This window comes from Manduca sexta, chromosome 26 (genome assembly GCF_014839805.1).
Source record: "Manduca sexta isolate Smith_Timp_Sample1 chromosome 26, JHU_Msex_v1.0, whole genome shotgun sequence".
Lineage (NCBI taxonomy): Eukaryota > Metazoa > Arthropoda > Insecta > Lepidoptera > Sphingidae > Manduca > Manduca sexta.
Window position 1 is genome coordinate 3,302,925 of NC_051140.1, and position 26,769 is coordinate 3,329,693.

Genomic DNA, 26,769 nt, shown 5'->3' on the forward strand with positions numbered 1-26,769 from the left:
TTCTCGAACAACACGAGACCACAGGTCCGATATTTTAATACAATGGAGATAGTATGTAGCACGTAGCGTGATACGAATTTTAGCATTCAATGAGAAGGGATATAGCGCGAGGTATTTGTTCAGTGAACTTTACGCTTTGCTATATTGCTATGCGCTACATTAACCAAAGAGAATATAATCACTACGTTTTAACATTAACTACCAGTCAGTAGTCACCACTTAAAAGAATAGTATATAGTCACCACTATTTAAATGTCAAAAATTGTGAACCATGATGGCGGTATGAATATACTACAGGCTGTAATAATCGTCAAACGTTTATACTTACTCAATTAGTTGTTTATTGTTTTAATCTACTCATATTTTATGGTTTAGCGTAGTGTAATGTTATCAATTTGTAACAATGTCGAGGGATTATTGGAAGCTAGAAGAGGATTTGTGTCGTTGTTGTCATTCAGAAGGAACATTTCAAAATTTAGCCGGGGCTTACAATTTCGATGACGAGGAAGAAATATATTTCAATATGCTACGAGAAACTTTTGATTTAAACGTAAGTTGCGAACGTTAACTGATTTTTTTTTATTTGTATAAAAACGATGTATTTATAAGAGTTTGTTTACGTTGCATTCTTGTCATTTAATTTTTCGTATGATTTTATGTTGCCCAAACACGCAATGTTTATGATATTTAGGTAACTAAGAGGCAGCTATAAAAACAAATATTTAAATTTAATCTAATGTTGATGTGTTAAATGTTGTAACAAGTACAAACAATGTAAGTTCTTATATTTAGTTGTTTATTCTTTAGGGTATTACTTATTATAACTATTTATGACTGTTTATGCATTATGAACTGATTACGCTGTCTTACACTTCCATTAATCCTGACTTACATATACTAGTGTGATAGTGTGATCAATATGATGAAAGCATACTTATTTTTTTGTATAATTTTTATGGCTGAGTATTATGCTCACACATAGAGCATGCTTAATGAAGCCATCACTCTTAATTAGGGCTGCCATCACACGAATTGTCGATGCCGGATAAACACGGCAAAAAACCCTGGACATTTGGGAAAAATATGGGCTTCCTTTGAAAAAGTATTTTTTGCAACAAAAATGAAACATTATTATAATTTTTATTCTTTTATATATATGGGAATTTTTATCGAAGATTTATTTCAATTTAAAAAATTATACCTGTACACTTTTTGAAAACCCTGCCAGATGGCCCCCTGATGCCTTTCAAAAAAGACAAATCAGAAATTCCAGTTAGTTGGCAGGCCTGCTCTTAACCCGTGCGAGCAAAGGAAGCTTATTGTAAATGCATGTGTTATCAGATAACACCAGTGTCGGGCTCATTGTGTGCTGCCACATACACAATATGCGACGCGTGCATCACGCGGCTCCGCGACGCAAGCAGCTTCAAGAGGCAGGTTATACGCTGCGAGCAGAAGTTCCATCAGATGTATGGAGGAGACTTTATCAGAAGTTAGTTATGTTTATGTTATTGTAGAGATAATAATGTAATCAATTTAAATAACTAAGGTTTATCAAGTAAAGGTATATGTGTATGTACTACTTACCTGGTTCTCCAGATACTCAGCATGGATTGCAAATGTTTAGTCTAGTCAGTTTCTGATTACTCTAAGTATTTTAACTTCATTGGATTAGGTTAAAAATATAAAATGTAGCAATATGTGAAATTTTGTCAATAAATTAGTATTAAGTGTAATATAATATTTCAGTTGCAGAGTCAGATTGTAAAGTGGAAGTAAAGGTAGAGGGACCGGAAAGGGATACCGAAAGTAAGTTCCTATATACTGACGCAATTACACAGTGAATTTATATTTTATATTTTCCCGTTTCATATTTTCTCAGGATAAAAACCCTGTGGCACTCAAGAGTAATGTAGCTTCCTATTAGTGAAAGAATTTTCAAAATAGGTCAGTAGTTGTAGAGACAAAAAATGTAGTTCCCTACAAACCTATAAACAAACTAAGAAACTCACAAACTTTTCCTGTTTATATTAGTATAGATTAATTTATTGAATAATAACAACAATTATAGTACAGATAAAAAAATAAACAATGTAATATAATTGCTATTGAAAGTTATGCATGTATTCACCAGTATTGGTAGATCTATGTTTACCTTTGAAAAGGTTGTACAATAGATTTTATTCAAAATTGGCCACTTGTTTAACGCCTTTGGTGGAATGCACAGATGCGGAGGAATTTACGCAAGTGGTGGATGAGTTTGCGGACTCGTTGGACAGCGCGCACGGCGACTACCACGACGACGATGACGGAGGTAAGTTCTTCTACTGCGCTTGGATTGGCTGGGGCTCGGATAGGAACTCTTTAATAAAGTAGGCAGTCCGATTTTGCGTTATTATCATTAATTTGGACGTAGATACGCAATAAAGATCTAACCCACAGTATGGTCGAAAATGAGCTGAGTATGCCAAATTAGTTTTAGCAAAAGGTTATATTTTCAATAAGTAAAAGCATCTTAGTCAAAATATTTGAATGTTTTATTAACAAAATATAAAATGGAATATTAATGAGCAAAAATACGATTTAAACTTCATTCGTCATTATATCAAAAGTGTAATTTTTTGGGTTGGATATTTTTTGCGTATCTTCGTCCATTTTTGGTATGCCGTGAGTGTTGTACAAACGCTCCCATGATAAGATAGGCATTTTAGATCACAACAAAATTATGTTTGATAAACAAAGAATTTTATTTAACAGAAAGCAATACGAAAACTTTAAAACAAGACGGGAAGAAGAAGGTAAAGAAAACACCGCAAAAGGCGAAAACGAAAGCGAAACCAAAAAAACCGCCCAAGAAATGCGGCCGACCGCGCAAGGTGCAGGAGGTCCAGCACGAGGGAGCCGCCGCCGATGACAAGGCTGACGGTATGCTTGTCTATGCACACAGCACTACTGCTGCCACTGTAATGTAAGCTAGGATATTTGGAGTATCCGTGACGCCAAAATATGAAAATCTGGCAAAAAAAAAATATTGCCAGTTTTTTAATACTTTTTTTCAAATAAGTTTATGACAGTTTGAGTCAAAATAATAATTGTTAACACAAATAAATCTAGTCGGATTTATGAAGTTATCTGAAATTTTGTTGTTTATTCTGTACCATTTTAGATACAATTATCGCTTTTGAAACAATGAGCCCATAGTGTGTAAGCTTCGCAAGTATCAGTATTCAAAATATTTCCATATTTACCAACAGATTCCAGCGAGAAGCCGGTCACTTCGAAGCTGGAGCAACTTCTGACGCAAGGTAAGACGTCATTTATTCATATACTCAACACTTTTGACGTCGTAAGTCCATTATAGTTTTTTTTTATTAGAATAATCCGCACATTGCATTGTGTTGAAATGTATGCATAGTATTAAAATGCAAATAAAATTGAACTTAAATACAAACGAATAATGTTCCACCTTTTAGGTATTTTTTATTTATCAAATTTACCAAAATTACAATTTTCCTTATGAACTAAAACAAATAACTCTTAGGTTGTAACATACTAATAATAAAATTTTGATCATAGAACAAAAACTATACCTCGGCCCCTACACTAGGCACAGCCTGTATCGTAGGCGACCCACATCGACACAGATTTGTGTCTCGTATTTTCGGAACAAATGAAAACAATGGATAAATGAATACTTTATCCTGTATATAATAACACTATAGAGTTTCGTGCACGCCGAATGGTTTTTGACCGAAGAATTGGATTCGGCAGGTTCAAATTCAATGAAATTAAAATTAATACTGGACTTACGACGTTAATAGTTAAAAGACGTTTCATAAGTGTAAAGCCTCTACAAACATCATAATAGCGACGCAAATGTCGAATAATCACGACATATTGTTATAACTTCCATATTACAAAAGAGGTTCTTCCCGGATATCCATGCCGTGAAACGCGTGGAGGCTTTACGCTCAACAATCAAACAGTTTTTATTAAATTTTATTATTTATGCGGTAAAATAGATACATGTTTATTGAACTGATACAGTTTTAGTATTTGAGAATTATGTTTTATTTTGTACGTGCACGCATAGTGACCCCAATGCACCTGATGGTAAGTGGATTTGTGTCCAATAGAATGTCCACTGACTAGAGATACTCTACACTATCTACTAACTAAACCCTCAGCAGTCGATATAATTATATCGGCCTGTTAGCCCTCGGCAGTCGATACAATAATGCCGGCCTGTTGGAACCGGATACAGGCTGATCTCGGAACGGCACAAATTTGCGTGGGCCACTATGGCGGGTTTTAACATCTTGTGTACGGTGGTTACTATCCTGGTGGATATGAAATATATCCAACACCAGACCATTTATCTGTAACTACAAGGAAATATGTACCTGTGAAACCTATTTCGTGAATTATTTTACACAAATCTATATCTCGATGCATTTAATTCAGTTGCGTTACACAATAACTTTTAAGTGTCATCTGCGCTAATTATAGTGGAGCGCCTGGGGGTTTTCACCTCGGATTAGAGTTATAGTGAATGAATTAATACGATCGATGTGGGATATTGTTTTTTAAACTATAAATTGCAATGTATACCCAAATTTTTTTGTGCACTCCATTTTTTCATTGATTAAACAAATTATTATAAAAAATTAATGTTTGACCGTATATTTTCACTTTAAACAGTATTTTTTTTTATTTATATGTTAAATCTTACCTGAGTAGACATATAGGAACATTTTTCAAAGATACCTGTGTATAAAAATAGCAGTAGGGATCTCGAACAGGAGCGGAGCGACAGCTGCTATGTACAATGGAATTTCTCGGCCAGTTTAATTATAAATGAAACGTACTCTATTGTGTACATTTAAAAAAATAAGGTAATTAATTACGACTAATGAAAAGAAAAAAAATATTTGTACAAAGTCTGTTTATTTAAATATATTACATTGTTGTCTACACCAAATATTTTCTTCTACTTCATCTATCGGTATAATAGGTGAAGTATTGGAACAAATATTTCCGCTACACTGTAAACATGCTACACTGCAGTATAAACCACTTTTTCTGCATCCACACGCAGCTCCACATCCCTTTTTGCAATTACAAAATAACATTTGCAATAAATTATCCGGAGCAGGTAATTGATTCATTGTTATTGGGATGTACATGTTATTGGAATACTTCTATCCCCAATTTTCAATAACTACGTCATTTCCTAGCCATATCTGAATTTGTAGGTACACTCTTTTAAGGTGTTCAAACGCTGCATCAGTTGTTGGAGGCAGTGATGACAAAAGAACACTCGTATTTTTGGCTGTTGCTTTTATGAAAGAATTGAACCTTAATGTATTTAAATCATGAGTTTTAGACGGAGTGCCATATAAACTCAAAATACATGCTACACCTGCTTGCAATATATTATTGGGGTCTTCATTGATATTTTTAAATACTTTTACTGAGTCGTATAAATCAATCCGTTTCTCAAAATTATTGGCAAACTTAATTTTTCCTTTATTGAAAAACGCAGAAGTAGTATGTTTACGCAGAAGTAGTATTGTTCTTTACAATTTGGTAATGATATTTCTAAACATTTCGATGAAAATATCTTCTGTTGAACTTTGCCTCGGGATGGTTTTAGAAAATATATTTCACAATCTTTATCTACCAATGCCGTTAATATCACTAAGACATCGATATCTTCTGACTTTACGCGACTCAGTAAAAGTATTTAAAAATATCAATGAAGACCCCATCAATATATTGCAAGCAGGTGTAGCATGTATTTTGAGTTTATATGGCGCTCCGTCTAAAACTCATGATTTAAATACATTAAGGTTCAATTCTTTCATAAAATCAACAGCCAAAAACACGAGTGTTCTTTTGTCATCACTGCCTCCAACAACTGATGCAACGTTTGAACACCTTAAAAGAGTGTACCTACAAATTCAGATATGGCTAGGAAATGACGTAGTTATTGAAAATTGGGGATGGAAGTATTCCAATAACATGTACATCCCAATAACAATGAATCAATTACCTGCTCCGGATAATTTATTGCAAATGTTATTTTGTAATTGCAAAAACGGATGTGGAGCATTGGTGGATGCAGAAAAAGTGGTTTATACTGCAGTGTAGCATGTTTACAGTGTAGCGGAAATAGTTGTTCCAATACTTCACCTATTATACCGATAGATGAAGTAGAAGAAAGTATTTGATGTAGACAACAATGTAATATATTTAAATAAACAAATTTTGTACAAATATTTTTTTTCTTTTCATTAGTCGTAATTAATTACCTTATTTTTTTAAATGTACACAATAGAGTACGTTTTATTTATAATTAAACTGGACGAGCAATTCCATTGTACATAGCAGCTGTCGCTCCGCTCCTGTTCGAGATCCCTACTGCTATTTTGATACAGGTATCTTTGAAAAATGTTCCTATATGTCTACTCAGGTAAGATTTAACATATAAATAAAAAAAAATACTGTTTAAAGTGAAAATATATGGTCAAACATTATTTTTTTATAATAATTTGTTTAAACAATGAAAAAATGGAGTGCACAAAAAATTTTTGGGTAAACATTGCAATTTATAGTTTAAAAAACAATATCCCACATCGATCGTATTAATTCGTTCACTATAACTCTAATCCGAGATTTTACGGTTTTGAATGCTCCAGGCACTCCACTATTACTATTTATCGCAAATTACGGTGAAAATATGGGAGACAGTGTCAGTTTTGAAATAAGACTTTTACTACCGCGGTGCATTGATACAGCGATTGTAGTACACGAATGTGGTTCTCCAGTCAATTCTGTTTATGACTGAATAACAAAAGATCTTTATACAGGGTGACTCGCATTGCGTTTATAAATGAAACCACATATACTTCTTTACTTCTACTAACATTGTGCCCAAAATTAACCAAGAATTATTAATATTTTTACCAAAATTCCCAGATTTGATTTTTTTTCTTTTATCTATAATATTATATAAAGCTGAAGAGTTTGTTTGTTTGTTTGTTTGAACGCGCTAATCTCAGGAACTACCGGTCCAAACTGAACTTTTTGCGTTGGATAGCCCTTTGTTCGTGGAGTGCTATAGGCTATACATCATCACGCTATACCCAATAGGAGCAGAGCAGTAATGGCTAATCTCAGGAATTACCGGTCCAAATTGAAAAAATCTTTTTGCGTTGGATAGCCCTTTGTTTGTGGAGTGTTATAGGCTATATATCATCACGCTATACCCAATAGGAGTGGAGCAGTAATGGCTAATCTCAGGAACTACCGATTCGAACTGAAAAATTCGCTTTGTGTTGGATAGCCCTTTATTCCTGGAGTGCTATAGACTATATATCATCACGCTATGATCAATAGGAGCGCAGCAGTAATGGCTAATCTGAGGAACTATCGGCTTGAAATGAAAAAATCTTTTTGTGTTGGATAGCGCTTTATTCCTGGAGTGCTATAGGCTATATATCATCACGCCATGACCAATAGGAGCGGAGCAGTAATGAAACATGTTGCAAAAACGGGGAAAATTTATTAGTTTTGAGAGCTTCCGTTATGTGCGCTGCGTAAGCGGTTAAAGTTATGCAACAATGATGTATGACGGGATTGTTACTCTTAAAAAGTTCTAAAAAATATATTATAAAACAAAGTCCCCCGCTACATCTGTATGCCTGAACGTGTTAAACTCAAAAACTACCTAACGTATTAAGATGAAATTTGGTATGCAGACAGTTTTAGACCCTGGGAAGAACATCAGGCTCCCGGGAAACTACTACTTTTATAACGGAAAACTTTAGCCTGAAAAACTTTAAAACGCGGGCGGAGCCGCGGGCAAAAGCTAGTCATTTTATAATTCAGTACATATGGCGTTTGCGTGAGTTTATTTCTGAGTGACAGGCGCTGTCGCTGCGACGAATTTTCTTAGAGTAATAGAAGCAGCGGCAATAGTGCGTGTAGAATTAAATATATTTTTTATTGATTTTGTTAGAAATATCTATTTTTTATTTTACATCCACAGTTCGGGTAACATTGTAAAGTTTTATTTTCAAGAAGTTAAGCATGTGGTTTCATTAAGTAATGCAATGCCAAAGTGACCTTGTATAGTAAAATGATTATATTTTTAACCTTATATTCAGTAAGAATATCGATAATCTTTAGTCGGCATTATATTATGTGGAAGAGCTGCATGCCCTTTACAACCGCGCAGCTTCCTCATGTGTTTAATTGCCAGCGAGAGTCTCGACTAATAGAATAGTAAACAACCTGGCTCATTTTTAATGGAACATGTATATTGATTTTAGTTTACGTCATATTAAGAAATACCCACAATAGCAGGACAGGCGACCACTAAAATGTATCGTTAAGATTTAATTAGATGATTTTTTACACATGAAACCACAATTATTTGATCCTATTACGTTAAATAGACTCATAAGTCATAATACTGATTAGTTTTTACGATTTTCCATTTAAGTAGTAACCAGAAAGTAGTGCAGCGCGCGGAAGAATTGTTAAAGATATTGCGCGTATACCGCGTGCTCGAGTGCTTTCTGTATCGGGTCGGTAATCCGTAGAATTTAGATTTTTTAGGTCCTGTTTTATCTTTACTAGCCATATAATTAGAGTGAATGTCAATGCGTCGTGTATTTTTGGAAAACAAAAAGAACATAAGAAGAAATTATGCCGCAGTGTTTACTCCCGGCATTTAAACTCCGCGTCCGATATGCGAGTGCAATCGTGAAATATTCGCTCATAATATTAAATGTGCACTGTGTTCGCTACGTCGCGTTTACACCCGAGTGTGTGGAAATGAATTTGTGAATGAAGAAACAGTTTTGTTGAAGCACAACGCGCGCACCGTACGAGAACAGCCCATCAAAATCTATATTGTTTTCTGTCTTCTAGGCGGCAAGGTGCGAAAATTCCGCCTCCGAGAAGACGACTATACCAAAGATGGCGACTCGTACCGGTGCGCGCGCTGTGACAAGCACTACGACAAGCTGTTCTCGCTGAAGTTCCACGTGAAGACGAAGCACTACAAAATCCCGCGGTTCGTGTGTCCGTACTGCCCCGAGGAGTTCATGACGCCGGCCCCGCTCACCGTGCACAAGCTGCAGCAACACTCCGTCGACGACCGGTTCAAGTGCAACGCCTGCAAGGGCACCTTCAACACCAAGGTGCAGCTCCGCAAACACATCAACAACTTCCACATGCTCGGCGAGAAGTACAAGTGTGAGTTCTGCGAGTACGAGTCCTTCTCCTTCGAGGGTATGTACAAACACAAGTTCAAGCACAAGACCGTGAAGGATTACCACTGCCGCTTCTGTCGCAAGTCCTTCCTGAGGAAGACGACGCTGGACCTCCACGAGCGGATCCACACCGGCGACCGCCGCAAGGTGTGCGCCGTCTGCGGGCAGGCCTTCGTGCAGAAAGCCAGTCTCAACTACCACATGAACAAATACCATCCAGAGGTCAACTTCTAACCGTGCCGTCCATCTGGGGCGAGATGGCGCTCATGCTGCCGGGGAATGCTTCTCAAATCTTGGGATCACAAATGTATATAGCTATTTTGTGGGCCGGAGTAGCGATAGCGAGCCACAACAGTTTCGAAAAAAAAAATAACCATGGAGTTTCGTCATACTTGAAATATTATACTCACTAGAAGTTATAACAATAAATAAAAATTCTTATGGACTGAGGAGCAATCGTGTTGACACAAAAATTAAGTACTGTACGCATTGAATTTGAATGTTTTGGTGAAGGCAGTGTGGATGAAAATGGATGACAATTACAGTGTTATGATAATGAGCTACGACAGAAGATTGTTAGTTGTGTTTAAAAAACAACAATTTCAGTTAATGACAACAAATGTTTATTTCATTGTAATTTTGTATACGGGGAGTAGGTTTTATATTTTTTCAAGTGAATAATGTCAAATTTGGAAGATCATGTGAGTGTTGAAAAAAGGAGATTATCAGGTGACACAGATAGTAAATCGCCGGAAATCATGACGTTGACTTATCATGGTGTCCGTTGATGTTTGTCGGTTACTATTATTCCAAATTCCATGCATTTTATTGCTCACTTTGTTACAATATACTCATCTGGGGTGCTGCGTCTTAAAGCGATATGTTACGGTCGTTATAGCAATATATAAATATATTAATTTAAAAATATATGAAGAGAGAAGATTAGATATTTTGTATGTTTGTTTGTAATGGATAATCTCGAAAACTGTTCAACTGATTTGGCTAATTCTTTCACTAATCGAAACTTATTTTACCACTGAGTGCTATATGTTACTTTTCATGCCATAATGGGCGGTAACGCGAGCCGTAAACGAAAACTAATAATTAATAAAATCAAAGTGCATTTTACTTTTTGATGTATTAAATAAATAACACCGATAACAATGATATTAATGCTATCCATTTGTGAGTGATAAGCAAGTTTGTCAATTTGATGAGGAATAAGGATTGGGTTGGATTGTCCCTGTTTCCAACGAGGAGAGTATTTTGGGTGATGTATATATAAACGGCGAATGTGTAATAATATTATTATCATTTTATTTTTCTGTTAGGTGTTATGACATGTAATTTGTAAATTATATTTACCGCTGTACATTTGTAAATGATTATATTTCTATGTGAAAAAAAAACATAATAAATACTACGCTCTGGCCTGTATCACTTTTATGTTGTGTTCCTATCTATTGTTTGTTAGATACAGAATTTAATGAGAAAAAACTATAGAAATATTCCATTTTGTCGGGACAAAAGCGATACCGTCAAACGCCCTAACTTCTTACGAATTTCGATATATTTTTATTTTGTCGTAAAATATAAGTTTTTATATATTTTTTTTACCGGTTCATTGGTGTGTAATCATGACAAAAGTCCCAAATGTTTTTTTTTAGTTAATTTGGATAAAAAACATGAATTAATAAAACTTTTTGTAGCAGTTTAATAAAGCAAAGTTTTGTCTCAAATTCCTAAAATTACCTAACACATTTAGGTACTTCAAATAAATGTATGATGAGAAACTTCGGATGAGTCAAAATGTAACTTATCAACTAATAAATAAGGTACAAATTTATTAAAATTGTAATTTAAACAGCTCCAAGAATAAGATGTGAGGATTCGTTTATTGTAGTATATTTACATAAACTCATTATATATACACATACGTGTATATTATGCATATATATTTCATTTCCGCGGTATTGTACTGACGCTCTCTATCGTAGTGTGCGTGTGCACTCATGCTGCTCATGCGCACTGTAACCAGTTAGTGAAGGTAGTGGGGCGCATCTCCGGGGATGAAATGATACCTTGAGAATAAATATTGCTAACTGGTAATACAGTTTACTTACCTGTCATGACGGTGACCCGTTGTTGTAAAATTTTCAAATGGAATTATTTGACCTATTGGGCTATTCCTCCTTACGAAACTTCACCGAAAGAATGATTTTTTTGTCACTACTTTGTATCCTTTAGGCGTGATGCTATAATTATAGTCATCGATTTAAAATAAAAACACGGTAATTTTATATTCTTTTTATGTTTAAAACATGACGATCAAGAATTTCATCCCCGGGCAATGTGATATTGGGTTTTTCTACTTAGTATCAGTATAAAATTCGTGCCCTATATGGTGATAGTCACGCCCTTATCAAGTTATGGAACGGATACGCATGGCGAATAGTGGGTGCACCGGCTGGACCTGTGCCCATCCCTTCGGGGACAAAGGCGTGAATGTGTGCGTGTACCTACCTACATAAGTGAAAGCTTTACAAATACCACTCTATGTTTACCGACCTTAAGGGAAAGCAATAGAGATAAAATATTGAATGTCTGGAAATCTTACTCGATATGTGAAACTTAATAACACACTGACACTTCACGTAAGATTTTGTGCCACAATGATACTATTCCGGTCAAAGCGAGCTGCTTAAGCATTATCCTAATAATTAAATATTTTAAATTTCATATTACTTTGTTTTGTAGTGCTCATTCTATAAAATCATCTGTCCTTTTCATCCGGAGTAGAGGATATATTTTTTGTAAAAAGTATATACATCCCATGCGCCATATTGAGTATATATTTATGTTCATTGTATATAAACTGTTCAAGGAACTCAATATAAAAGGTACACTTATTTTAACTATGTTCTATATCAAACTATTTAACTAAACGGTCATGAAAACTTTAAGCTTGGTTTTAGCCTCTATACGAAATTGAAAACGCCAGTTTTTTGATTCATAGGGTCTATGATATACTCTAGTAGACGTGGAGTTTCTTAGCCAAATTCACTTCGAAGATAAATGTTTTACCGAACCTTCATAATGGAATTGTGAACACGAAAATCAAAAGTTGAAATCTTACATCGAAGCAGACTACGAGACTTACCTAATGAGAATTTTATTTCTAGGGCGCGCCGACAATAACGACCAATACTATACGCTAGAGATGGTTCAAGGCCTTGAACAGTACTCGTGCAACATTTGCAAGCGGGTTTTCATGAACTTGCGGAGTGTGAAGGACCACCACCGGTACTTCCACCTCAAGCTGCAGCCGAAACTTAGCGCGTGCTCCCGCTGCGGGGAGAAGGTGGCGGGACACCTGCGCGCCGCCCACCTCGAGCAGGCGCACGGCGTGCCCGCGCCCACCTGCGGCGCCTGCGGCAAGAAGTTCAACAAACCCAACCAGGTGCTGCGGCACCAGAAACATTTCCACATGGGCGAGAAATCATTCAAGTGCCACAGCTGTGACATGATGTTCATTTCAAAATCGTATTTGAAACGGCACGCGATTAAACACTCAACGCAAAGGGAACACAAATGTGAATTCTGTGGCAAAGCGTTTAAATGGCGCAAGAATTTGAAAACGCACATAATGATTCACCTGGACAACCGCCGGCACGCGTGCTCCGTGTGTGACGAGCGGTTCGTCCAACAAGCAAGCCTCAAGTACCACATCACTAAGCGTCACCCGGAGATGGTGTGAACTGCGAAGTGAGTTGACGAAATAAAGCAACAGGTGCTGCTAGGATTCGCTATTGTGGCGGTTAGAAACTTTGTACTACTGGACTTTATTCTGCAATTCTTCAATACATTTGAATTCATATGTGTAGGGACAAACAACATAATATCGATATAATCTAAGATTATGGTAATTGAATCCTGTTTATGAACCTATCAGGTTTATCAGTAGTCAAGTATTAAATTGTAAAGATATCCATCACAAATACACGAACTGTACAAAAGTTACCTATCTTATTCATGTTATAGGTAAATGTGAAAAAAATAGATAACGTCCAGATCCTGGATTAGGGAGAATTTGGTTATGAACAGAGTCACGAATAAAAGTTGTACAAATTAATAGAAATATTTTTGTTATATAGTCAGTAAAAATTTGCCAGGGGCATGATCGGAAGCGGGCTATTGCATGGTAACAGTCAAACAAAAAACAAACACATCACGGTTTTATCTCCGAAGAGGTAGGCAGACTTGCAAATAGGGCATCCACTTTTCATTGTGCATCAACCAAGCTGTGTAATTCCCGTTTCATATTCAAGACTAGCTTTTGCTCAAGGCTCCAGTCGCGTGAATGTCTTTATCCAGTGTAAAAGTCCCATTGTGCACTTTTTCGGGATTAGAAGAAGTCTTCGTCATTTCCTATGGTTCAAATTTGTTCCGTACCAAATTTCATCAAAATCAGTTCAGGGTTTACCCGCGAATATAACACTTAACAGTCACTTTCGCACTGATGTTATCAGTGTGGATGTGTTTCTTGCTTTTTATTTGCGCATCGATCGGTTGGCGACATGTAGGAATGCAGAATTAAAAATATTGTGTTTAACAGTTAATTCGTTTTAAGAGATACGATTAACGAAATGCATCAAATATTAATTGAAGTTTGGTCCATTATGACTATGACGAATTGTAATACATTATACTCACACGTAGGATTTAAATGTATTGATGTATTGTCATTTTTAATTTTGACCAGTATAATGCAATTATTGTTATGATGTTAGCTTACTACTCTCTAATTGTGTCTTATATTGTGTAGCCTATGTCGCCACGGTCTCCATTAAAATAAGATACGTTATTGCGAGGTAACCATTAACTTATAAAGCACAACGTAATGGGTTAATTGTACATTATTGATTTATTAATATATGGTTTCATTTCAATACATTTTGTACTTTTAATACCCCTTGAAGGCCGGACGAACAAAATCCACCATGGTACTAATTAACAATTCATATCCATATGTCTACTTCTGCCGCCAAGCAGCAGTGTGTAATCACTGTTCTGTTCCGGTTCGAAGGACATTGTAGCCAGTGTAACTACTGGACATAATAAGACTTAACTTCTCATGTCTCAGGATGGCGAGCGCAGTGGAATACTAAACAATAATTTGTAATTCAAGGTGTTGGATGGTGTTTCTACTGTTTAATGGCGGTCGTATCGCTTACCATCAGGCGGACGGCAACCTCGTCTCGTCATTCAAAGCAATAAAAAAATGGATCCCAGTAATGTTTGCAAATTAGGATACAACTAATATTACTGCAGGTGTGAGGTGCAACGGCACCTAAATAAAATTCACGTATGTCTGAATATACAGGGTCCTATTTTGATTCGTGTTTGCTTCTGCTAACATTTTGCCAAAAATCATTCAGGTAGCAAATTATCGACAGCTTCAAGACTAAAGTTAACTAAATATATGACTATACCTAAGGGTTGATAAAATTCTTCTTGATGTGACGTATTCATAGCTTAAAAGAAATCAACTATGTTATGGAATCATTGTCTTTATTTTAGAAGTTTAAGTCCATCTCAAGTTCCGTATTGGCTATATTACGATAGCAGAATCCCGAGCTATGTATACCATATTATCACGCCAACTCACGGAGTTTGTAGCAAGAAATTTCGGTTTCGTCTCATACCGTGTAACACCGGAAGAAAGTACATATAGCCGAGAAGGGCGTACCCTGCAGTGTGGCCAGAAAAGATTTTTTGATAAGATAAGATTAAGATTGTAGATGGTGAGTGGTGACGCTTTACTCTTTGAGAACATAAATATTAGAAACATGCGGGCGACAGTTTCGTTGAGATAACAGCTTTGAGGACCACCTGAAGATCCACGCCAGAGGCGGTGTGTCAGAAGGATTATATATAGAGGTTGACGATGAAGCAGCACACGTGAGAAACCACCCGGGCGTCATGCTGATCGATCCGCCATGTCACCTCCCAAACGTGAAACCTGCAGCTAATGCTAACTTTGATATCTTCCTCGGCGATTTCGGCCACGGCGACCATAGAAACTATAAAATAATACAAATTTACCTTACCGATTAAACAGACACTGAACTAAAATATGCATTTATTATTCACTTTGAGTGGTTCGTTATCGCAATTCGTAAAAATCTATTTAGCTACATAATATACTATATACAAGTTGTTATATCTATGACGTTTTGTAGTAGATGTGGGGCTTGTTAGGCAAATTTACTTCGGAGACTTTTTTTTTACCGAACCTTCATAATGGAACTGCGATCATGAAAATCAAACGCTGAAACCTTTCATCGAAGCAGACCACGAGACTCATCAAGAATTTTATTTCTAGGGCGCGAAGACAGTAGCGACCAATATTATACGCTAGAGGTGGTTCAAGGCCTTGATCAGTACTCGTGCAACACTTGCAAGCGGGTTTTCAAAAACTTGGCGTGCATGAAGCAGCATCACAGACATGTGCACCTCAAGCTGCGGCCGAAGCTGCGTTCGTGCTGCCACTGCGGCGTGAAGGTGGCGGGACATCTTCGGGCCGCCCACCTCGAGCAGGCACACGGCGTGCCCGCGCCCGCATGTGGCGCCTGCGGCAAGAAGTTTAATTACCCCAACCAGGTGCTGCGGCATCAGAAACATTTCCACATGGGCGAGAAATCTTTCAAGTGCCAAAGCTGTGACATGATGTTCTCTTCACAAGCGAATTTGACACAACACGCGATTAAACATTCGACGCAACGGGAACACAAGTGTGAATACTGTGGCAAAGCGTTCAAATGGCGGAAGAATTTGACGACCCACATAATGATGCATTTGAATAACCGCCGGCACGTGTGCTCCGCGTGCGACGAGCGGTTCGTCCAACAGACCAGCCTCAAGTACCACATCACCAAACGACATCCGGAGATGGTGTGAAGAATATCAACGATTTAAGACAGCAGCAACAGCAACAGGATTTCTTGTTATGACGGTCACAAATTTTGCTCAGCGGTCTTTATTCTGCAACACTAAAATACATTGAGTTTAATAATGTTTAGGTTCTTAATATTTATAATTTATATTGTTATTATAATTAAATTCCGTTTAAGGATCCTATCAGGTTTATCAATAGTTAAGTATTTAATTCTAAAGATGACCATAAATATGCCCACTGTTAAAAAAGTATCAAGACATAGATACTTGCATCTTTTTTTATTTTATAGGTAAAATTGTACAAAGCTAACAGTGTAGGGCATAATCGATTGTAATCATTGCATTAAAATGACTGATTGGGTTTACATGTAAATAGATTAAATGTATTTGTTTTCGATTATATTTATATCAATTCTTAATGTCAACGTATAATTGACATTGCATTGCATTAATTAATAATTTCAATTATATAAATACTCTTGTAAGACTAGCAATATTTGTAAGAAATATAACACATGATTGCTATCGTTTTTACATATGCGGCTGATTAATCACATTATTCCGACAAAAACTTTGAAACTATAGTTGTAGGCCCTATATACTATATGGCAACTGAGGCATATAAAACCCACTTTTTGAAATCGAAATATTATTCAAAGACGATTGAAATCGTAAAAAAATATTTAATGATTATATATATTATTATAATTAAAACATTTTCCTTATGTACGTACATGATACTAAGCAAAAAATTATCAACACTAATAAACGGGATAGGCAGTTACGGTGCAGTATCGTTGCCCCGTATGCGTTATTGGTGAATAAAACAGCATTTTTTATCACATATGATGTAGTTTCATTGCCAATTTAACTAACCTTAACATATTGTTTCATCTTATATTTATTATTTAAAAATTGTAGTGTTTGTAATGAAAGAAAGATATTAATGTGTAACACTATTGACCTAGCTGTCAAACAATACACATTCACTTTACTAAACTTATACTTAAAATATGCGCAATCCGTAATTCGCAAGAAATATCTATGATATTCACGTTCCTTGATGCCACTGGGGACACATCTATCTGCTGGCTACCTATTGATTGATTTGTTTTGATTTTATGAGAGTCCTCGTATTACTATACTAACAAGGCGATAGTTTTCAATGAATTTCTCTACATATGTTAGGTAATAATCGGGGAATCAATACTCGTGGAGCGTCTATATCACAATTCCTATAAGTACAAGGAATTATTGGTTTTATTTGTGCTCTCTGTATTGCACTCAAAAAGTCTTCTTATTATAGGTAAACGTCAGGTGGACGACTACGTGACCGAGATAGCGGGCGCGGACAAAAAGTACGTGTGTAGAGCGTGTGAGATATCTTACAGTCGCATACACGATCTGCGTTACCACGTCATACGCTCTCATCTGAAACAGAAATTCATCAAATGCTCTCTATGTCCCGAGACGTTCATGTACCACAGTCAACGAAAACTTCACATGTACGAAAATCATTTGACGGACAAACCGGACCAGTTTTGTTGCGGACATTGTCAAAGGCAATTCAGACGGAAGAACACACTAGCGGAACATATGATGGACGTTCATATCCAGAAGAAATGCAAATACTGTGATTTGAAATTTCCGAGGAAAAAATACCTTTTCCATATGAATGAGGAGCATGGGGTCCCTATGCCTACTTGTGGTGTCTGCGGTCTCCGAGCTTTGATGGAGAGCGCATTGGTACGACATCAAAGAAACGTTCATTTGAACGAGAAGAATAAAAAGTGCGATATATGTCGAAAGAGGTTTCACACTATATCAAACTTAAAAGATCACATGATAACTCACAACCAAGACAGAATATTTAAATGTGATGTTTGTGAAAAAAGTTTCGCCAGGAAGGAATGTTTTAAAGCTCATTATAGAATACACACAGGAGAAAGACCGTTTTCTTGTAAGATATGCAAAGCCGCATTTATACAACGTGCTAGTCTAAGATTCCATATGAAAAGTCATCCCGAACCAAGATTAGAAATTATAAACATTAGAGAGAAGAAATAAATATGTAGTTGAAAATAATTTTTGTTTCATTATATAAAATGAATAAATTTAGTATCTCCATTTAATAGGCCGATACAGCATGTGCTTCAAAATAAAACTCGTCGTGACACCTCACACCGAGCAGTGAACACCTTATTGTCTTCCTGTCAGACTTTGGTCAACTTCTAAGGAAAAATTTAAATTGAATCTCATTTAATGGGTAGACCCGCGATATACCTATATATCTGCTTTCAATAACAACCACATATTTCTCAACAGAGAAGTTCTAATATTATAATATTAAAATGTACTCCCTACTAGTTACCAATATATAATATTATGACGCTATTTTAAGCATGAATCGTGATCATCAAGTATCTGCCACGAGCGGCAGACGATGCGACATAAGTTTTCACATTTGTATATTTTATGTACTTGTTTTCAGGTCGTATGTGCGAAGACTACCTATCATTCACCGTAACGGAAAATAATGATTCCAAGAAATATGTTTGTCGCTACTGCAACATGAGTTTTGCCGAAGAAATTTCTTTACGACGTCATCTGCAAACAGCCCATCGTAAGTCAAATGAAAAGTATACTATTAAAGTCCGCAACTTTGTCGAAATCCCACCGGACTTCAAAATTCGTTTAGGCGACATGGAGAATTACTTCTGCGACGTGTGTTCGAAAGAATATCCGAACAAAAATTCTTTGAGAGGTCATATTAATCTCCACCATAGACTGAGAAAGTGTCCAGATTGCGATTTGAAGTTCACGGCGCGCAAACTCAGGATGCACCAACACGAAGCTCATGATATGCAGCTCCCGACGTGCGGAATTTGTGGGTACAAGAGTTCGATTCAAGCAAACGTTACTTTGCACCAGAGAAGGGTACATATGAATGAAAAGAACGTGTCGTGCGATCAATGTGATATGAAGTTCTTCGATCGAATGAACTTGGCGAGGCACAAAATTTCCCACGGCACTGACCGGAAATACGAATGTGCATATTGTCATAAGAAGTATCCGCGGCTCAATACTCTAAAGCTGCACGAAAAGATACACACCAAGGTAAAGGATAAAGTGTGCTCTGAGTGTGGTGAAGGGTTCGTTCAGAAAGCAAGCCTCAATTATCACATGAAGAAACATCACCCAGAGGCTCGATAGCACGAATTTGTATATCTACTACATACAGCTTTTAAATACATTTTAAGTGATTATGAATAGGTATTTTTTTTTATAAATTAGCAACCCAAATAATGTTAATGATTAAAGTTTAAAATATTACGTGGTTTATGTTATTTTATTATAGGTCCATTTCGTGCACTTAATCACAAAAATCAATCATGTACTTACTGGTTGAACTGCTTGCCTCTTCGACGAGAGTGATAGATAAAGGTAGGTAAGGTCCTGTGTAGGTACACAGGACCTTAACCAAAGTAGGTACTTTGGTTAGGAGTTGGGCTTCAATGGTCACCATCAATTTTAAGTGGTACTTTATACAGTAGGTAAGTATAATGACTATCTCGAAATAGTACAGTATGGCCACTATGTCTTGGCCAAATCAAAGTTAGTCACAGCACACGCTCTCTGTATCACACAGTTGCGTGTTGGCCTATACAGACTCGAATTAAAAATTTCAATATCCCATTCGCTGCTTTCCGCCAGTGTTTTCAGGGAGGCCTAAAAAATATCGCGCGTTCCTGTTTAAATACAGCCACAAAAAACGTTTTAATTATGTTATACGGCGTTACTTTTAATTGCCTGGGATATGTAGTGTATAGATTGATGGACGCGACGTGACGGCCCTTCGAAGTATTGGGTGAAAACCAGATTCTATCGAGGGCGCATGAGGGTTTTGGAACGTTATGAAAATAGTTAGTAGGGCATTAAGACAAAAAATGCTTTTTAAAAATTTGAATTTATTTACACAGAAAAAATTGTGTAATGCTTTCAATAGATAAAAGGGCAATGAGTTTTTATTTATTTGTTATGTAGTACGGACACTTTGTCCTCTGATTATTATACTTTCACTGCATAACTTAGACTTCTAACTAGTTTTCTTCGACGCTCGCCTCTCCATCATATGATAGCTTTTCGCGTGCACCGTCAGTGCTCGTTGGTTGCCAAAAGTTCTATGACATGCCTGACAATTCAATACTATAGGTTTAGCCCCGTGTACTTTTACTTCGTGATCGTTTTTCTTCGTGTAGTCGGTGAATTTTTCGCCGCAGTACCCACATTTGCTCCTCTTGCTTAAGCACAGGTGTATAGCTCTTTCATGTTCTTTCTGCTTGACCTTTGTATCGAAAATTTTTGAACAAAATGTACACGCGAACTCGCCAGTTTTGTGTCTGTACGTATGTATCCTTAATATTCGTTTGTTAATAAATCCTTTACCGCAAACCTCGCAAATATAATTTCGGTAATGCATGTTCATGTGTTCCAGTAAAACTTTGAAATTGTTAAATTCGTTTTTACAAATAACACATTTTATGAGATTGTAATCGAAGTTAAATGGCACCATGTGATTTTTTATATCGTTGTGAAAGAATTTTTTGTGCACCGATATTAAATGTTCCTTAAGGGTGTCTAAATTTTCAAAATGATTGTTGCACAGAGAGCATAAAAGCGACGTTATGTCCAATTTGACGATAAAGCTCGGCATGGCTCGATTTTCCATGAAATCTATTTTATTGTCATCGTGCGTTTCCAAAGTGTGATTCTTTAGGTTAACAGCTTCTGGAAACTCTTTATTGCAGAAAGCGCATGCATATCCTATGCTTCCGTATCTTTTAATGGGTGTAGCGTTGGAGCAAAGAAGAATCGTTCTAACATTATGTAAATGTTTGTGGACCTCATTAATTTTCTTTAGTTGTATTTGTCGATCTTCTCTTGGTTCGATGATGATTACTTGTTTCCTCAAAGCAGGTTTCTTAGACCATCTGGTTACACCTAAAACAGATGACATTAATTACACTTCTTTTAATTATCCAAACATCTGTGTGGTGACGCTAAGACACAATCAATCAATACATAAGACAATACAACACCAGTTTTCATTCTAATTGGTTGTCGCCACTCTTCGACCCTTCAGCAATGCCTCTACTATATACTCAAATAATATTCAGTGGAAACGGAGTATATTTTTATTTTATCCTTGAGCTTCTGTTATCGCAGACGGTTGTGAGTAAGATGTAAAGCTGAGAGCACGGGTTCGATCTCTCATGGGATCAGGATTATGTATGTATGTTAGACGTGTTTTTGCAAAATAAACTTGTACTTAACAATAGTGTAGGAACTGAAAGCACCTCATCTTATTAAGTGTAAATGTAATTCATGATAACATAAAAATAATAATAATAAAACTGTTCCCGTATCAATGTACCATGGCCAAAGGAAATTAAAAAAAAAACATATGCCGTACCGAAAGGTAAGTAGATTACAGTCCAAACATGATCACTAACCAAAGAGGCTGCTGCTCGCCGTCCGCCAACAGAATACGCCACCTTACTTTACTGTACGTATCTAGTATCTTTGGAATGGTAAATTTATTTTATATGAAGGACATATTAATTGAAGCATTCGTTTAGCACAATAAAAACAAATAAAGCTAAAGTAAATACATCGACCACCATAATGTTAGACCATATGCACAGCCTTTTTATGTTCAATCATTTTACTTCTAATCATGAAGCTGGAGCTGCAAAATTCACATAAAAAGTTTTTGTAATGTTCCTTCATGTGATCTTGAAGGTCCGGAAACTCATTCATGTCAGTAGAACATATCGCACATAGCAGCGTTCCTTCATATTTAAATGGTACTATTTGGTTCTTAATTTGTTTATGAATCAATTCTTCATGCACCGTACGCAAGTGATCCATCAACTCTTGTAAACCATCAATGTTTTCTTTACAAATATTACAGCGTAGTGAGGTTACGTCTAAGTATACTATATGTTTTGATAATGATCTCTGAGAGAAAAATTCAGGTCTGTCTTTAGAATGTGTTGCAAATGTATGATTTTTCAATTCAGTCGGATTTTGGAACTGATCGAGGCAATAGCTGCAAGCGAAGCGGGTGCCAACTCGACAACGCATCGGCGTCGCATTGGAACATTTGAGTACCGTTCTAATGTTGTCAAAATGCCAATCTAACTCTGTAAGGCGTTTCTGGTGAGAAATCCTTTGCTGTCTTTCTCTGATAGATGGTAGAGATTTGCTTCCGACTGGCCGTATAGTGATGACTGAACAAAAGTTAAGTTTTTTGTCAAGAGTCAGTTTCGTTGGGCCATCTACACATACACTCGAGGATTCTCTTCGCTCCTTGCTCCTAGGTGTCACGCCTGACCGATCTGTAAAAATGTGGGACGTTTATTAACTACTCTTTTAGTAAGCAGGTACTTACGAGTTTTTGACTATAAGTATGTTCCATAATTTTGTATTCGAGTGACGAAGTTATGAGAATATTATTATTTATTTTTTTGTAGATGACATTCAGGAAAATAAAAATAAGAAATATATGCATTTAATTACCTATTCATTATTTACTGTGATGGTAAGGGAACATTCGATAGCGCATTTTATTTAAGAATAGAAAAAAGCGTTTCTCGGTCATAAAAAAACCACTGATTAAATTGCAACATATTTAATAGAAGAATTAACAAAGACATGTTTGTTTTTGCATTACAACACAAAAAATAACAAAACATAGATGGTGGGCCATGTTGGGACCGTGGATGCTTAACATGGCCTGCAATATTATATTTCCTAACGTAAGTATGAATGTTATGAACATTTAAGTACGAGTTTCTTAAAACATATTGAAAAATAGTTTTATTTTTAAAAAGTAATAATTACATTTAGACTTAGGCGTGGTCTTTAATCAAAAGTTCCAAAGTTAATGTTGTATCATTAAAAAAATAGGAATACAATTTTAAAGTTTTATTAATGGAAAAATTTACTTAGTTACAGTCGCCATGTATTGCGGAATTAATTATCTTCATAATGGAAATGCCTTTGGAACCAGTGGCACGTTCAGCGTCGTTTCTGGTCGCAGACACATAAATCCATACTTTGAAACGGTTTGGAGTATTTATGGGATTTTGGAAACTGAGCTATTTTAGGATACAGTCTATATTTGGTTACATTATCTTATAATAATCTATTTAACATAATATGTTATACATTTGAGTATAAATTAACCCTATGATGATATTAAGAATTACAATTAACACTAAATTTAGTAGACTTAGGCCCTATTGTGGGCCATAATAATATTTTAATATTACAACAAGTTATAATTTATGAAATAAATATTCTTACAATTATGAAAAAAAAATCAACTACTACAGAATATTATTATTTATTTAGAGTATGTCGTTGGCGGCTGCACTATTATTACCTGTGTCATAGCCGCCAGCGTCCTTCACCCTAAGTAGTTTAATATTATAGTTAAATAATTCATTAAATTTAAAAAGTACATGTAGCTATAATAGCTGTTATATAGAGATCATTTTTAAGTAAAGATAAAACTTTATATTACACTATAACTAGGTTTATGGTACCTTTTATTTACATTTTAATTTGTGTGTGTGTGTGTGCGTGAGCGCACGCGCGCGCAGATTCTTGTGAAGTATAATTGCTACAATGAAGAGCCGAATAAGCGTTAGTACGGAAAAAATTTAATGAAAACAAAATAAGTGTTAGCATAAAAATATTTCTATAAGGGCATTCGGGACGTGACGTAGATTTTATTATATAAACGCAGACCGTGAGGGAGATGGACATCTGACCGATCCAGAGGACGATATCAGTGAACTAGCTTTTCAGAACTGCACAAGACCGTAGTTCTGTCTTCGCTGACTTCGTTGCGTTCTCCTTCCTCTAGACCCTACTAAAAGTTGCGGCCTGAGTGCCGACGAATAACGGTAACATATACTTAAATGGTTCATTTCAACCCATATTAGTTGATATCTCCATCCTCTCCCAGTAACCGTCTCGAGCTGCGGTTAGTAACCCGTTAGTGGGTTGCCGTCAGCATAGTCACTTAGTTTTAAAGGGTGGAGCGTGTCTGAACCTGACACCCAAAAGTCCGAAAGTGTTTGTTTGTATAAGCTGCCCCTTGCCAGCCTAACAAAAGTCATCTCGAATAAAAAAAAGACAACAGATGGGCGTAGTTCCTCATTGAGCCTCATACCGTTGCCTAATTTACTTATTACAATTGTAGGTAAATTTATTCCCTCATTATCGATGATAATGTCTTCATTACTTCAAATGATATTGACAAAAAATGATTTTTTCTAGTGGAAGCTAACTTTACAATGCCAATAGTGCGTGTGTGTGGCATTGTGCCACATAAATTTTATACAATTTTATCATGTTTAGATCTCATGTGACCTCTCCAACTGCATTTCTGTATAAAAGCTTGGCCGCAAACTGAACATGCGTATCTCCTATCGTCCTTATGAATCCTCATATGGAGAGTTAAAGTGGACTTTGTCACATAACTCTTCAGACACACCATGCATTTGTATTTCTTAATCCCGGTGTGCTTCGGCATGTGTTTCTCTAGTGCGCTCTTTCCAAAGAATTCCATGTCGCACTCTGGACACTTATGCGGTCGCTCCAGAAGATGGTATTTCTTTGTATGATTTCTCAATAATCTTTGATTTTTAAAGGTTCGCTCACAAGCCTGGCATTTCAACACAACTGGCGGCATTCCGTGCTTTTCTATCATATGCTCGATCTTCTTCCAGTAGTCCCGGAATCTTTCGTCGCAATACTTACATTTGTTCCGTTTGTCCAATCCCTTATGTACTGAACGAACATGCATCAACTTATTTTGTAAAGTATAGAATATTTTATTGCAAATATTGCATTTGTACTCTCCGTCTCCATGGCGTTTAACGTGGCTCATGTACAGTCGCTTCATGACGAACGCGGCTCCACATAACTTGCAAACGTAATTTTGATAATGAACGTTCATGTGTTCCTGAAGCAGCTTAAACGTTAAGAAGCTCACGTAACAAACTGCACATTGAAATTGTTCCGTGTCAAATCTGAAAGGGAGAAGTTGATTCTTGGCGTCACTGTACACTTCCTTATTATGTACGGTTTTTAGATGAGCTACCATATCCTCCATTTTTGGCACATCCATATCGCAAAGTGCGCAATTCAAGTGAGTGATGTCGAGTTTAACTACATGTTCGATGTATTTTTTGGTAACGGATTTGATAAGATCGTCGCTGTTGTGTTCTATTAAGAAGTGTTTTTTGAGTTCAGCTGACTCTGAAAAATACTTGGGACAAAAAGAGCACCCGTATCCACGACTGTCCTTAAATCTAATGGGATTTGTGTTAGTGTAAAGCAGAAGATTTTGAAGATTCGCTCTGTTTTTCATAGTCTCTGTTGCTGACTCTTCAGACTCCAAACGTTCGATCCTCTTCTTCGAGGTAAATAATATGCTAAGTACTGTCTTCCCAAATGTTTTAGAGTTTTCCAGACACATGGGTGTTTCTCTTGGATCATCTACAAATAGAATTGTTTATATTACTTTATTATTTTTAAATTTTGTTTATATGTTTATTATAACTGATGGCGTTCATGCCAATAAAGCTTGAAATAAGATTTGTAATGTCCATATTAAAAGTAGGAATACACTAAAATTATAACAATCTAACATTAACATATATGTCTCAAGGTGACGTACATTATACTTAGGAGAATGCTACGCAGTGCTTTGTAATTTGAAGTTATAATTAAGATAGAGTTGCTATTGTTTTTGGGCGGTTGTATCGCTTACCGTCAAGAAATGGTTTGAAAATCTCTTGTTTCAGTTGTATAAAAATTTTGAAAATACTTTATCCGGTATAAAAGTTTTATTGTAGTTTATATAAGCTTAGTTTACCGGGAGAAAAAATAACCGATTTGTGAATTTAAGACATAAGGTCGCGTGTACCAAATCCGTTTAACAATATGTGCGTTTACTTCTACCAAACAGCCAAACATTTTAACAAACTATAGCTTATCTTTTTTGTAATAATTAATAAAATATGTACATCAAACATATTTTTGATACATGATCGAGGCATTGTGCGCAATTCTTCTTTGATATGGCTTGTAGCAAGTTTAGAGGCTACTAGGCATAAGCACGCGTTAAAAATTTCTTTGAAGATTTTTTATTAGTAATTGCATCAGCTATTTCTTAGCTAACAGATATCCGGGATATTATTTTAATGTAATCGCAAGCCTAAACCGTGTGGATGCCCTCCTCTTTGGCAAGTAGTATTCTCGACCTATTTGCCATTTTCCCGTGCATATTTAAAAGCACATTGACTGTAAATCAAGGCTCAAACTGAATTGCTTGGTAGCAGTTTTACACCGGGGACTAACTGGGTTTGCAGTTGTATACTTATAATAGCCACTATAAATGTAATTAGGGTCTTCTCAATAACCTTGTAATATGGTTATAACAGTGTGA

The 26,769-nt window shown here is 36.2% G+C and overlaps 2 protein-coding genes across 8 annotated transcripts in view; one reads left to right on the forward strand and one right to left on the reverse strand.

Annotated features, from left to right (window-relative positions):
• The first annotated feature begins 195 nt into the window (after nt 1-195).
• On the forward strand, nt 196-19,511 carry LOC115450038 (zinc finger protein OZF-like). 6 transcript variants are annotated; one of them, XM_037443130.1, is made up of 8 exons: nt 199-550; nt 1,342-1,492; nt 1,750-1,809; nt 2,228-2,314; nt 2,758-2,925; nt 3,255-3,305; nt 12,467-13,049; nt 18,733-18,775. In XM_037443130.1, the coding sequence occupies exons 1-7, from the start codon at nt 404-406 to the stop codon at nt 13,039-13,041; spliced, it is 1,239 nt and encodes a 412-aa protein (XP_037299027.1). In that variant the 5' UTR covers nt 199-403; the 3' UTR covers nt 13,042-13,049; nt 18,733-18,775. The 6 variants fall into 6 exon arrangements, with proteins under 6 accessions (XP_037299024.1, XP_037299028.1, XP_030033813.2 ...); XM_037443127.1 differs by lacking the exons at nt 12,467-13,049; nt 18,733-18,775 and adding an exon at nt 17,548-18,323 and having other exon boundaries at nt 196-550; XM_037443131.1 differs by lacking the exons at nt 12,467-13,049; nt 18,733-18,775 and adding an exon at nt 15,670-17,087 and having other exon boundaries at nt 197-550.
• A 678-nt stretch (nt 19,512-20,189) lies between these two features.
• LOC115450041 (zinc finger protein 675) overlaps nt 20,190-26,769 on the reverse strand; it is a 52,037-nt gene continuing 45,457 nt past the window's right edge. Inside the window, exon 5 of one of the 2 annotated variants that reach the window (XM_037443125.1) lies at nt 20,190-21,242. In XM_037443125.1, the coding sequence (XP_037299022.1) occupies nt 20,338-21,242 (905 nt within the window). In that variant the 3' untranslated portion in view covers nt 20,190-20,337. Of the gene's footprint in view, nt 21,243-22,919; nt 25,818-26,769 lie in introns of those variants that run through there. The other variant, XM_037443123.1, reaches the window with a different exon arrangement.

What these genes read in the sequence shown, in the direction of transcription:
- LOC115450038 (XM_037443127.1), top strand. Translation starts at nt 404, where the DNA reads ATGTCGAGGGATTATTGGAAGCTAGAAGAGGATTTGTGTCGTTGTTGT. An exon ending in ACCGGAAAGGGATACCGAAA is followed by an intron (nt 1,810 to 2,227) that starts GTAAGTTCCTAT and finishes TGGAATGCACAG; the next exon opens with ATGCGGAGGAATTTACGCAA. An exon ending in GGAGCAACTTCTGACGCAAG is followed by an intron (nt 3,306 to 17,547) that starts GTAAGACGTCAT and finishes TTCTTATTATAG; the next exon opens with GTAAACGTCAGGTGGACGAC.